General features: G+C 28.7%; 2 protein-coding genes across 2 annotated transcripts in view; both read left to right on the plus strand.

Moving 5' to 3' along the window:
* The first annotated feature begins 10,454 nt into the window (after nt 1-10,454).
* Nucleotides 10,455-10,940, plus strand: LOC117173724. Its single transcript, XM_033362365.1, has one exon. It carries the CDS (start codon nt 10,455-10,457, stop codon nt 10,938-10,940), a length of 486 nt encoding a protein of 161 aa, XP_033218256.1.
* A 481-nt stretch (nt 10,941-11,421) lies between these two features.
* The window catches only part of LOC117173725 (ras-like protein family member 10B), a 22,544-nt gene continuing 18,728 nt past the window's right edge, over nt 11,422-15,237 (plus strand). The window contains exons 1-2 of the mRNA XM_033362366.1: nt 11,422-11,558; nt 11,674-11,789. Coding sequence (XP_033218257.1) covers nt 11,422-11,558; nt 11,674-11,789 — 253 coding nt within the window. The remainder of the gene's footprint in view (nt 11,559-11,673; nt 11,790-15,237) is intronic.

Raw genomic sequence — 15,237 nt, forward strand, 5'->3', positions numbered from 1 at the left:
TATTATAAAAATTGAGGAACTCTGACATGCAGTACTATAAAAATACAATAAATTGAAAATAGAAACATATATAACTGTATTTTAACTATTATATTTTATTCAACGCATCTGCAGTCTGCTCTCGCATGACGCATTACCGAAGTTATAAGTCATCTTCAAATAAAAAAAGTATGAAATAATCGAAAACAATAATTATTTCACTTCATGTGATATACTTGCGTTTAAAAATAAACAAAAGTCAATAAAATTAAATTAAATTTGGTCCAAAATTACTTTTTTACTCACTAAATGCACACTGGGTGTTAGATACCTCACGATTTTTTTACCTCCACTTTCAGCAGCTTCTGCTAGTAGTCTAACGCTTGAAGCAGTATGCTAAACGCATGGACATAGGAAACACGGGACTAGGCATGCCATCCTAACTTGGCGAGCGAGGTTAAATCTACGGGAGGGGGGAGAATTCCATGAGTGGGGAGAGCCGCCATCATACGCTGTGCCATTTGATTATGCGCACGAGCATTTTTACTGACAAACTGTGCATGAAAATATAAACTTGTGGGCGCTATCATGTTTGTCGCGGGGCATCAAAAGGTGGTGGACCTCCCCCCTCATTGCATCACACCCGCAATGGCATGCCTAGTCCCTTGTTTCCTATGTCCATGGCTAAACGACTTTACTCACAGTTAGTGTCTCCAACTAAAGCTAAATGGCGACACTTACTTAATTTTTTCGAATTACGTATAATTTATAAGAGTTTGAAAATTGCTTGGGGTACCTGACACCCATAATGCACTTTAAGAGTTAATATCGCCCAGAATGTGCATTTCACTATATAATTTGTTTATAAAATAAATAAGTGATAGTCCATAGAAATATTTTATCAGAAAAGATCATGGAAAATATAATTGCAACCATATTATAAAAAAAATTGATCTATTTTTGTTTCAAACCCCCTAAAAATATGCATTTGCTTATAAAATAAAGGAATATTTATAGGTGGCGACATTTTGTTATAAAACATCATTAGCAATATAACAACAAGACCAGAATAAAAAACGAGATGTTTCTTCCTATAAATGTCTAGGAGTTACATTTGTTTGTATAATTTGTTTTTAGAATTAATTAATAATATTTAATCCTCTATTTCAATGAACGCGTAACATCCTTACGATGGAATCAAGAAATTTTGGAACAGAAATACATTTTGAAGAATAATAACCCGTAATGTCGATTGTTTGTTTATACGATTTGTTTACTACAAGTGACGGGAATGATAAGAAAAATTTTGGCTAGAGGATAAAAAATGAAAACAAAAAAATCGACACTTTCTTCGCTGTTTGCATTAACATAAAAATCAAATGAAATTTTTTTTTAAATCTACTAATATCAATTTCTAAAGAATTCATTTCTGAATTTAAAGAAAAAATATAAAATCGGTGCATAATTTCGTTCTAAACTTTTTTTTTAATATCGTTTTTTTATTTCGCCCCACGGCGCAGTATTATATAAAACCATTTGCCGCAGGGAAAAGTGAAACGTAATATTCCAATTGTCAATTTGACTAATTATAAGATTTCTTTTTACACATTACTCTATATTAGATTTAATTTATTAAAATATTAAATGAACTATTAAAGTAAAATAAAATAAAATTGTCGTTTTCCTTTCCCTGTGAAGAGCACAGTATGTAAATACAAAAAAAAACATGAAGACAAGTGTTTAGGGAAGACAGACGCCAATTAACGAAAATCTGCTGCAAAATATTTGATAAAAGAGAACTGTGATCGCAACACGACATTTTTAATCACTTTTTGTGACTGGTGAAATCAAAAGGGTTTATCGATAGAAATATTTGTGCGAAAATTTTATGAAATAAATTTAAAAACTTAAGGCTTTATAGATTAATTAATTTACAGCTCATAGAGTTAATTATTAAAAATAAATTATGATTATAGCGTTTAAGTAGAAAAAAAATTATCTGAGTGAAACTGCAAAACAGAGGTACACATTTTTAATACAGGGTGTGATTTACCTTTCACTCAATTTTTGTAGATTAAAACTATTTAGTTTAATTTTTTAAAGGAATTTTAATTGCATGCTTGCAAGATTTTGTTATTATTAATTAAAAAGTTAGCCTTTCTATCTTTCAATTTTTTTTCCATACGAGTCATTAAGATTAAATTTTTGTTTAAATATATTCTTGTTTGTTTCAGTCCCTGGAAATTTTAAAAATATTGATAAGGGGCTGTCCATAAACTATGTTGCAAATCACGCGGGGGGGGGGGGGGGGGGGGGGGGGTAATAATTCCAGTATTTGAATAAAAGTTTAATTGTTTTGTTGAAAATGTAACTTTTGTTAACATTTGACTGAAAATTCATGTATTTTGTTGAAACTTCGTCTGTTTGGTAAAAATTTTCGGTTAAGAATTAATCGGTTTTGGTTTAGGATTCCCCTATTTTGTTGAATATTTTTATTTTTTGGTGGAAAATCTACTACGATGCATCATTTATGTTTAAAATTGATCTTGTTTGTATAAAATTTGCCTCTTGGGCTTCAAAATTGAGCAATTTGGTGGAAAATTAATTTTTTTGTTAGAAAATATATTTTTGATAGAAAATTCAAGTATTTGGTTTAAAATTCAATTTTCATAATTAAAAATTCATCTAGGTGTTTAAGGACTCAACCATTTTGTTAAAGTCATCTTTCTTGGTAGAAAATGGAATAGTTCGAAAATTCGTTTTGTTTTAAAATTAATTTTTTATACTGAAGACTTTGAAAAATCAACTTTTGATTAGAAAAAAATTATTTAGTTGAAAATTCAACTATTTGGTTTAAAATTCATCTTTCTTGATCGAAACTCGATCTATTTGGATTAAATTTTCGACCATTTGATTGCAAATGCACCTTTGTAGGTGGAAATTCAACTATTCTGATAGTCATCTTTTTTGTTAGAAAATTAAACTGTTTCATTAAAATTTGGTCTGTTTGTCTTAAAAATTCAATATTTTGTGAGAAAATTAAACTACTTGGTTGAAAATGCATTTTTTTGATTCATCTCACCAGTTTGAAGAATAGTTTTGTTTTAGAATTAATTTTTGAAATTGAAAATTTTGAAAAATCATATTTTAGTTCAAAATCAAATTTTTTATGTTTCTTCATCTATTTAGTTCAGGAGTTAACTAGTTAAAAAAAATTTGTTTTTTTTTTGTAGAAAATTCATAATTTATAATGGAAAAGTCATTTTTTGGATTGAAGATAAACTTTTTTCTCGAGGATTGAACTTTTCGGATTGCAAATTGGTTGAATTTGCCTTTCGTCTTAAAAATTCAACGGTTTTGGATGTAATTGCATTTTCTTTTTTGTAAAATCTATTTGTTCTAAAATTTATTTTACTTGATTAAATCTTCATCTATTTGGTTGAAGATTCAACTATGTTGTAAAAAATTCGACTTTTAGTAGAAAATTCATCATTTATCGTAGAAAATACATCTTTTTGGGTTGAAAATAATCTATTTTATTGAAAATTTAACTGTTTTTTATGAGGTTTAATGTCTTTTATTAAAAAATTATAAAATATCCAATTGTGATTCAAAAATTTTTGTTTCTACTTGCTAATTCAACTATTTGATTTTGGTAGAAAAGTCATCTTTTTGATTGGAAAATGATCTATTTTGTTGACGAGACAACTTTTCGAGTTGAAAATTCAAACACCTACTAAAAAATTCTTCTTTCTGGCTTCAGAATTCAACTGTTCTTAGATGAATTTTAAACTTTTTAAATTAAAAATGCTGAAATTAAAATTTTAGTTTAAAACATGTTTTTTACATTAAAACTCAACTATTTTGAAGAAAATTCATCATTGATGGAAGGAAAGTCATCTTTCTGGATTCAAAACGAACTGCTTTGTTGAAAATTCTACTTTTTTCGAAGAATTTGATTCTTTTTTGTTTACAAATTTCAGCCATTTGGTTGAAAATGCACCTTTGTAGGTTTAAAATTCAACGATTTTCATTAGGTCGTCAAATTTTTTAAAATTACATTTTTGTTTTAAAAAGTTTGTTTAGTTGAAAAATAAACTGTTTGGTTTAAAATTCATCTTTCTTGATAAAAACTTAATCGATTAGTAGACAATTCATAATTGGTGGTAGAAAAGTCATCTTTTTGCGTTGAAAATAAACAATTTTTTTTAATTCAACCTTTTTTCGATCAATTTCAACCCTTTTTATTTGAAAATTGCGACCATTTAGTTGAAAGTGCTCCTTCGTATGTTAAAAATTCAACGGTTGCGTTAACATTGTGTCTGCCATGAAAATTGAATAATTTGTTAAAAATTTAAACTATTTGGTTAAAAATTCGTCTTTCTTAGTTCAACTCAACCGTTTTTAAACTAATATTTGAAAAAATCCATTTTTAGTTCAAAAAGAAATTGTGTAGTTGAAAATTAATAAATTTGGTTTAAAATGCACCTTTCTGCATTGATACTTTATCTATTTCGTTCAGAATTAAATTATTTGTTAAAAATTCGTTTTTTGGTAGAAAATTCATGATTAATAGTAGAAAGGTCTTTTTTTGAGTTTTTGATTTAATTTAACTATTTTTGGTATGCAAATTAAAATCCTTTCTGATTGAAATTTTAAATATCACGTTTTTCGTTGAGAATTCGTTTTTTTTTTTTTTGTTGAAAATTCCACTACTCAGTTGGAAGTGGGACTACTTTGTTTAAAATTAATTAATTTGGTCGATGATTGAATTGATTTTAGTTGAAAAACTTTTTTTTCAAAATATAACTATTTAGTTAAAAATTATGTTTTCTAGATGAAAATTAATTGTCTTAACTGAAAATCATACTTATTCACGTTTAGTTCAAAATTTAATTCAAATATTTAGTTTGAAATTACTGTGTTTTATTGGAAATTTGAATTTCTAGGGAACATATTTAATCTTTGGTTGAAAGTTAATGTACTTTGTTAAAAATTAACCTAATTTGATAGAAATTTAATCTTCTTCTTTATTTAAAATTAGAGTATTTTGTTTAAAATTGACTTTAATTTTATTCAAAATTATTTTTTTTTTATTGAAAATTTAATTATTCTACTTTAAGTTGACAATTTATCTATTTTAAGTGAAAATTCAACTCTTTGTTAAAAATCCGTTTTTTTAGTATAAGAGTACACTTGATAGTGAAAACTTAATCTTTTTGGTTAAAAATTAATTTTTGCAGTTGAAAATTTAACCATTTTGTTGAAATTTCTTTTCTTTCTTGGTTGAAGATTTATTTTCCCAGCTGAAAATTTAAGCATTTCATTTTTGGAAGAAAATTTATCTATTTAATTGAAAATTCATGTATTTGGTTAAAAATTAAATTTTTTCTATTTTAAGATTAATCATTTTAGGTGAAAATTCACTTTAACTATTCCATTTTTTTGTAAAAAGTTAACCTTTTTTTGATGGAAATGTAATAATTTTCGTTAAAAAGTTATCTTTTATTTTAGAAAATTGAACTATTCTATTTTTTGTCGAGGATTTATTTCTTTGGTTGAAAAAATATATATTTAGTTAAAAATTCGTATTTTTTGGAAAGTTAATCTTTTGGGTTTAAAATTCCACTATTTGGTCAAAAATTCATATTTTTCGTTGGAAATTTATCATTGTGATTAAAAATTAATTTCTTGGGTTGAAAATTCGTTTATTTTTAGATGAAAACTAATTTTTTAACTGCAGATGTAGTTATTCCATTTCCTGCTTGAAAATTTATATTTGTAGTTGAAAATTAATTAATTTTGTTGAATTTTTTTTAATTTACATTTCTAACTGCGAATTAAACTATTCTAGTTTCGGTATATTCTCAACTAAATAATAATAATAATATATATATTGGAACTGTACCTTTTTTTAGAAAATTCATGTTGTGGGTTTCAAATTGAATGATTTTGTTACGAATTCATTTTTTGGTTAAAAGATGATATTTTTTAGATAAAAATTCATGTACTTTGTTGAAAATGAATCATTTGTTTAAAAATGTTGAAATATCCATTTTAGGTTTAAAAATGTGTTTTTCAGTGGAACATTTAAATATTTGGTTTAAAATTCATAATTTATGGTACAAGAGTAATCTTTTTGAATTAAAAATGAACTATTTTGTTGAAGATTCAACTTTTGGGGCTGAAAATTCGACTTTCTTCTAAAAAGTTTGCCTTTTTGGCTTGAAAATTCAACTGTTTTAAAATGAATGTCAATCTTATTGGTTCAAGATTTAAAAAAATTATATTTTTCTTTAAAAATTTTTTTTCAGATTATTCGTCTTTTGGAAGAAAATTCATCATTTATAGTAGAAATTTCATCGTTTTGGGTTGAAAATGAACTATTTTGATTAAGACCCTTTTTTTGAAAAGTTAACTGTTTGTGATGAATTTTAATCCCCTTTCTTCAATAATGTTGAAATAGGGTAAGTGTGGGTATTACTGCAGACAAAAAAACAAGACGACTTTTAAAGATATAAAACAAGTGTTTGAATGAGACATTCGTTACGCATTAATTCGTGAATCAATATTTGGCATTTAATTAATGTAATTCAGTCGTTAAATCCTGAAAAAAAATCAGATTTAGGAGAAAAATGCGAATCTAAAAAAAAAGTTCAATGTGGGTATTACTGCGGTATTGCGTGATTTTCTGCGCGCCAACTACTGCGATGATCCAATCACTGCGCTAGTAATACTGCGATTTTATTTTAAATGAAGTTGCAAATATTTTGGGAAAGTTAAGTTATGCTTGCTTATAAATTTATTAACAATTTTTTAAAATCACAATATTGTAACATTAAAGACACGCATTGGTGACAAATTATAAATAAATCATATGATAATTTTCTGAATTGCTTCAAAGCATTATATACATTCAGAACATTCTAAATCATTATTTATATTTGAAACCGCAGTAAATAGAGCATTCGCAGTAATATCCACACTTACCCTATTCATTTTTGGTTTAAGACATTTTTTTAGCTTAAACTTCATTTATTTGGTTAAAGATTCAGCTCTCTTGACTAAAACTTTATCTATTTGGTTTAGAATTCAACTATTTGGTTCAAAATGCGTATTTTTGTAGCATATTACTCATGCGTGGTAGAAAATTGTTTTTTATTTATGACCATTTTAATCTTTCTTGCTTAAAAATTTTCACCATTCTGTTGACAATTCAACTATTCTGATAAAGCCATCTTTTTTTATTCAAAATTAACTTTTTTCTCCTTGAAAATTCAACTATTTAATTGTTAATGCAACCGTTTGGTGAAAAACGATTTGCATTACTGTTAAAAAATTGTCTTCTTTGGTTTAAAAATGCATCTATTTTGTTAGAAAATCTTTTTTCTTTTGGAAATCCAACGGGGTCAGCGGGGGAGAGGGGTCAAAAATAGAAAAAAAATTGGCACTGTAGTTTATGGACAACCCCTGATATGTTCATACATTTATATTGCTCATTTTTTCACTAAATAAGTTTTAGGAGAAAGGTGCGAAATAGCTTCATACTCCCAAAACTAATTATTTAATTCTACCAGATATGTTAAGTTATTTTGTAATTAGATTATATTTTTAAGTTATTTGTAGACTTTTTTAAAAATCATTTTGAAATTTTAGTTTCATATATTTTATAATAGTTTTTAAATTGATGTATAAAAATAAATTATTTTATTTTTAAAAAATTATTCATTAACTGTAATTCGCAAAACATAATTGTTAAGAAAAATTGTATGAAAATGTTTGTCCGCGTGTGCCTTGACAATTCAATGTAGGGTAGCATGCGTGTTAAAGTTTAATTAAGAAATAGACCTTGGTACGCAACAAATTAATTTTCAGTATCATGAATAATTGTATTTCTGTGTAAATGTGTATTACATTCATTTAATAAAATGGTACAAACGTAATTATCTAATGTTTAATTTGTTCTTCCCATTTTTGGGTACAGGGATAGAAAATTCAAATTCTTATATAACTGTTATATATTTATATATATTTATATAACTAATTAACCATTTTTATTTTACTGTATTTCACAAAAAAATAGGAGAAAAAATGGAGTCAGTTACAAATATATACAGGACTTTAAGAAGCTTAGGTAGATAGTTTCAACAACATTTTTTGAAATTTTTCATAATGTTTTGTACTTTTCTCAAAAAATTAATTTTTGCAGACAAAATCATTTTAAATTGTCCCAGGAAGCTTGTAACTAATTTTGCTTTCTCTTGAAATATTTTTAAAACTTCTAAGCCACCTGATTATCTTTTAAAATTATTTTTCTGTTTGGTAAAATAAGACATTTTAAAGTTCTTTTAAGCATATTCGAATTTTTCCAATTTTGCAATGTTGCGGGAGTTGCGAATTTTCATTTAAAATCTTCTAAATTCTTTTCCGAAATCTTATGCATATTTTCATGAAAATCGTGTAATTTAAGGAATTCGTGGAATTCACGAAATGCACGGTATTCATAGAATTTACGGATTTAATGGAATTGACTGAATTCAAAATTTTCCTAATTTTCTTTAACATCTCGTGGGGGCGGGGAGGTACCCCTGTGACTGGTCACAGAAATAATTTTGATCAAACCCTTTACCCGTTTCCAACATCGCGTGGTGGGGCTGGAAGGCACCTCTGTGAATGGTAATAGAATTAACATTTTGCAAGGTTAATTACTCTGAGAAACAAACTGATAAAAAAGATTGTCGGTACCTGTATTTTTTTACCGGTACCGAAAATTCTTTTTTACCTGTACCAGAAGTTTTGTTAACCCGTACTGGCTTTGTATACACAACCTCAACAAAAATTGAAATATTTACAAGTTTTAAATTATTTTTCTTGAGAAAATTTTTTTTCTTCGGAATGTTCAAGAAATTACACTGAAAATAAATTTGGTTAAATATTTATAAGCATTAAATAATTTTGGAATCTTTTTCTTGATTCTAAGCCTTCCAAATATCGTCTAAGATTATTCCAAATTTTACTATTTTTTTTTTATTCTGTAATATTAATTTACATTAAAAATCTGTTTATCAAAATATTGATAGAACATTAGTAAACATTGACGAAAGGCTTTTGAACCTTCTAAGTATCTTTTTAAATAATTCGAATTTTTCTTACATTTTTTCTCAAATTGTTTAAAATCTTCTGAAGATCTTTTGAAGTAATTCAGCTTTTCTAAATTTTTTTAAATTCTGCAAAATAAAAAAACTGTCAATAAACCTTTTTCAAATTCCTTTTCGACATATTTTGAAATCCTTAAAATAGAACCTCATTTTTTTAATTGTTTATTTCTCATATAAACTCCAAAGCAGAGTCTTGGCGCTCAAAATTGATTTTTTCTCAAAGTCTCATATAACAGCTGAAAGTGTTTTACGTAAATGACCTTGAAGACGTTTATGTAAAAAAAATTTTGTGCTTAGCAGACTGAAAAATGTAAAAAAAAAAGTAAGGATTTTCGGGTAAATTTAAGAACAGTCAAGTTTAGAGCATTATTTCTTATACAAAGGGCGATGGGAAAATTTTGAAATAATTCATGAGTATGAGGAAAACTGTTGTGAACCAGTTGCAGTTGAGAAATTTAAAAAATAATAAAAATTGTTGCTTAAAAGTACAAAAATGTGCAACTATAGTATCTTCAGTTCTAATACAGATATTAAAGCGATTCAAACTGTAGCCCGTAATGGATAGGCTCTGTATTTGTTTTCAATCACCCGGAAGGATGTGTTAATCTTATTTTTTATGAAAATCGCGATATTTTTAGACATTTTTGTTGTCGGAAAGCAAATGGCAGAAAGCGGGGGGCCCTTTTTTGGTTTTACTGACGACCGCTAGTCCCTTTCTTCGACCCGTGGCCAGATGCCAACCAAGCATTCAGAACCAGGGGTCGAAGAATGGCACCAGCGGTCGGCAGTAAAGACAAAAAAGGGCCCCCTGATTTCTGTCATTTGTTTTCCAACAACAAAAATGTCTAAAAATATCGCGATTTTCATTTAAAAAATAAGACTAACACATCCTTCCGGGTGATTGAAAATAAATACAGAGCCTATCCATTACAGTTTGCAGTTTGAATCGCTTTAATATCTGCATTAGAACTGAAGATAATATAGTTGCACATTTTTGTACTTTTAAGCAACAATTTTTATTATTTTTCAAATTTCTCAACTGCAACTGGTTTACAACAGTTTTCCTCATACTCATGCATTTTTTCATATTTTTTCCCATCGTCCCTTGTATAAGAAATAATGCTCTAAACTTGACTGTTCTTAAATTTACCCGAAAATCCTTACTTTTTTTACATTTTTCAGTCTGCTAAGCACAAAATTTTTTTTACATAAACATCTTCAAGCTTATTTACGTACAACACTTTCAGATTTTATATGACTGTTTTTTTTTGGTTGCGCTAGCATTTTTTTGAATAAGTTGTTAAGTTTCAAAGGCAGATGCCTACAGTTTTCTCGCGGATAGTAGATAGACTTGTTGAGTGGACGAATGCTGCTAAATATATACCCGAATTTCAGGCAGATTTCAGGTCTTTAAGACTCTTTATGGATCATATATTTGTTCTAAACTCTATTATTGAGATTCATCTCTCAACTCCTGGACGTAAAGTTTTTGCATGTTTCGCTGATTTTAAAAGGGCCTTTCCTTCTGTAAATCATGACCTTATTTGGTCTAAACTTTCGAAGCTGGGCATTAGCACGAAATTCATTAGGATAATCAACAGCCTTTACGATGCAGCTAAGATGTCCATCTGTACACTTGACGGTCTCACTGACCCGGTGAACGTGATTTGCGGGATTCTCCAAGGAGAACTTTTAAGTACTTTTTTTTATTGGAGACCTGCAAGATTTTTTTCGGAACCGGAGATTAATGGAGATCTCTATCAATCACTTAATGGAGATTATCTCACTGGCATATGCAAATGATATCGTGATGCATGCTGACTCTCGCATTGATCTTCAGAGAAAAAATTTATGTCCCTGCTGACTATTGCGATCTAAATCTTTTAGAGGTTAATAAGCCAAACACCAAGACCATGACTTTCCGTAGGGGGAGGTCACCTAGGATTCTGGTACTTTTACGCTGGCTTGTAATAAAAGAATTGCTGCCGCAAGGATGGCTACGGGGCCAAACTTGCAAGTTCTGCGGAACTCCAAAGCAGAGTCTTGGCGCTCAAAATTAATTTTTTCTCAAAGTCTCGTAGAAAATGTTCTGATCTATGCAAATGTAATTTGGGGAGTGAGATACTATGAGGAAGTCGAGGTCATTCAAATCACTTTCTTCAAGAAAGTAGTTGGGCTTCCTCCTTACTCCTCCAGGTTATGCTCTGAGACTAGAGCCAGGCAGAGTCTCAATTGCCTATAAGATCTTAAAATGGAATTGACCTGGTTGGAGAGAGTTATAGGCATGGAGGAAGAGAGTTTGCCCATAAGTTGTCTGTTACGGCTGCAGAACCTGGCACATTCGGGTTATGTAGTTCCGAAACTTAACTGGGTTTTACAGAATAAAAATCTTATAGCGTTGTGTGGACAAGCTGACCTGTGGTCTGGATTAGACTTGCAGTGCTGTAGATATACCGGGGGAGGGGGGGGGGCATGCACAGGTTGGCGCAGTCCACATTCCTACAGGTGCTGTCCTATGTTTCTGTTCATCCAATAGGCAAAAGTACCTGACTAAAAGTACTCCGTTCAAGTTTGTCGGAGTTTTCGCGCAAGTACGTCTCATGGGTGCCATAAGAGGGCCTTTTTGGGTGGGTGAACTTAGTTTTGGTTTCAGTAAGGGGCAAAGCTGTTCAATTTGTAACCTGGGAGTGAAAGACACTCTTTTACATTTACTAGTAGATTGTTAGATGTAGAGAGATGTTCGAACATAGTTTTTTGGGTCCCCGATCGGCCTTACAGCCTCTAGTGCCTTCTGGATAGCACTTCTAAACTCTCCAGTCAAAAAAAAAACTTTGTCGAGTTGCAATCTATCCGCTTGGAGTTCTAAAAATCAGAAACCTTATTGTGTCTTCCTAACTTAATAAGTCTATATCTGTTTGTAAAAGCTTATTAACTAGACGTTCATATTTCACTTTCTTTGCACAGGTCTTAGAACCTAAGCAAATATCACAGTATATTATTTGTGATGCCGCCGAGCTATATTTTTCTATGCTCAGACGATACCAACATGATACTTACCTGCCAGTCTCGGATTTGTATCGCTCGGTTTTGTGTCGTTTTGGAAAAATATCAAAAGTCTTGCCTCGTATCGGCACCGTATCGGAATTCCGAAAAAAAAAGATCAGATGGGATTTTCCTCGTCCACAATAGGAAAGAGAGTGTAGGGATGGCCGTGAAACCGGCCGCAGGTAGGGAAGGGGGAGGGCAGCGCCAACCAGTTAGCAGTCAATGATTTTTTTAAAGTTAATAAGATGTTTAAATTGATCCAGTTTTTTCTCATTTCGAGTTTTATATTATTTTATATCATATTTCTATAAGTATTAACCACATGAAAAAAACAATGATTTTGTAAATTAATTATTTCTAACATAATGTATTTCGTCGGATTTGCCCCTCACCTGAGAGAAAAGCCGTTTGCAGCTTGTTATGGAAGTCCAAACATTTAAAGATAAGAAAATATGATGGTTTGCTTCTGTGGTATTTTATGTACTGGAAAAATTACCTTTAAAGATATTCGAATTGATAATAATCATGCACATAGGAAACACGGGACTAGGCATTCCATTCTTTCGTGGTAAAAACTGCTTTCTGTATTATTTTTCTTTTGCAACGTCAATTTTCAAGATTTGAGTAAGTAACACTATCTCTCTGATAAAAAACTGTACAATAATAGCCATGCTATAAGGAAAATCACTTTTGCCCCGCTGGTTGGCTCCCCCCCCCCCTTACCCTATCGGAAAAAGGAGCTTCGAGGAGCTCAGCCCTTTGGGAGTAGACCTTGACAGAAAATAATTATATACAGGGTGGACACGCTGGGGCTTACCAAAAATTATGCAACCCGGTTTACACGCCGACAAGAATAAAATTAGCGTGTAAGACGGGTTGCAAACTTTTTGGTATGACCCAGCGTGTCCACCCTGTATATTCTAAAAGTCTAAACTCTACACCTCTAAAGTTTACACTTCCAAAGACATTTTTAAGCACTCACTGAGAAAGTTATTTGTTTGATTCAAAAAAACTCAAACTTCTATTTTACACAAAACATATTTCATGTAAATCTACAATTTAGATTACATTTATTTTGCCGAAGTACCGTTTGATTTGTGATTCATTAAATCTTTTGAAATAAATTATTATTATGAATAATAATGATAAAATATTAGTAAAAAATATTAGTAAATTAGCCTATTTATTTATCTTATAATTAGTGAAAGTTTAAAAGTTATTTAGAAGTTTTTAAATTATTAAAGAATAATTTAAATCTTTAAAATATCTCAATAAGATTGAAACAAAAAGTACATTTTGGAAGATAGCAAACAACACATTTAGAAGCTTTTCAAGCGTTTTGAAAGGTTTCAAGAAAATGATATATTTTTCAAACTTCGCCGAAAAAGAATCTGAAAGATTTTAAGGTAATTTTTTTAATTTTGCAGATTTGTTTGTTTTTAATTTCAGGAGAAATTCAAAATATTTTAAAAGATATTAAAAATTTTTTCGAAGTTTTGAAAAAAATTAAAGATCATTTATAAGTTGAACAGAATGAACAAGATTTTTAATGAAATGTAGATTTTTTTAAATTTCGAAAAAAGTGATAATACTTAAAATTATTTTTCATTCTGACTTAATAATTGAAATAAAATAAAAAGAGATCAAAAAGATTTCTAGAAATTTCGAAAAAAATTAAAGAATTTAAGGCAATTTTTGTATTTTTTTTTTATTCGAGTTCAAAAGAATTTAAAGAATTTTAAACAAAATTACATTTTCAAAGATAGCAAACAATAAATGTAGAATCCTTTCACGTGTTTTGAAAGATTTCAAGAGAATTAAACATTTTCTTGAGTTTTCTGTTAAACTTAAGAATGATCATTTTCCTTATTGAAAAATTATTTTGAAGACACTATTCAAAAAGATTTTAAAATATTTAAAAACATTCACAAACTTGTCACATAAAGTAGGTGGAAGATTTTTGGGTAATGTTTTCAATTTTGAAGATTTTTTAAATGAAAATTTCTAATTATTTTTAAAAATATTTAGAATGTTTCCAAATTTTTTAAATATCTTAAGGTTATTTATGATTTGAAGAAAGGGAAACAAAACTTTAAGTCAAAACGTATATTATCTAATAATTCGGAAAAAAAACTTTTAAAGAATTTGTAAAAGTTAAAGAAAAATACAATTTTTTTAAATTACTGTGAAACTTTTAAATATTTTTTTATTTTACTAATTGCTTTTTAAAGAAAATTCAAATGTGGAAAATTTATTGATATGTATAGGTGCTATATTTGTAATTTTGAAAGTTGTTCACTGTTTATTAGAAAAAATTCGAATTAGTTTAAAATATAAGCTATAATTTTACAATATTTAAAGAGATTAAAAATGTTCTCAAACTTGAAAACGTTTCCGAAAATATATAAAACATTTCATAATTTCTTACAAACTTCTAAAAGCTCTAAAGTTTGAAACATCAAACGGAGCTACTATTTCTTAGATTTTGTAACATTCTATATTATAAAGAAATGATTTTAGAATGATCTTAATTCATTTCCAACATATCTGAAATATTTAGATATCTTTTTAAATTTTCTGTGAAATTGTAGAGAAAACTTATATTTATACTTTAAAATCAAAATCAAAATAATGATTACCCTGGCCTCATATCTACAAATGTGTTAATATGGATAATAGATTAAGAGTAGAAGAAGTGTTTTAGTGTTAATAATGTACAATTACACTTTTTTTAGTTTTTTAATTTACTTAAATTAATATGATCTTCACAATCATTGAAAAGTATATAGAAAAATTTAGTCAGAAAATTATGAATATTCTTATTACCAAAAAAATAAGAAAATGACATTTTACGGAAGGACTCAGTAAAAGCTTTCTATGGAAACTTACTCATAATTCACGAAAGTGGGTAACCACCATTTTGATCAAAAATGGGTTTATTGCATAAAAAACTCATAAAAAATACGAGGGTAGTTCAATAAGTCCTTAGAATGACCAACAGATGGCGCGCGAATCGCTCCAAATCATCTGTTTTCAGTCAGCACCACTCCCGACT

Source organism: Belonocnema kinseyi, chromosome 5 (assembly GCF_010883055.1).
Source record: "Belonocnema kinseyi isolate 2016_QV_RU_SX_M_011 chromosome 5, B_treatae_v1, whole genome shotgun sequence".
Lineage (NCBI taxonomy): Eukaryota > Metazoa > Arthropoda > Insecta > Hymenoptera > Cynipidae > Belonocnema > Belonocnema kinseyi.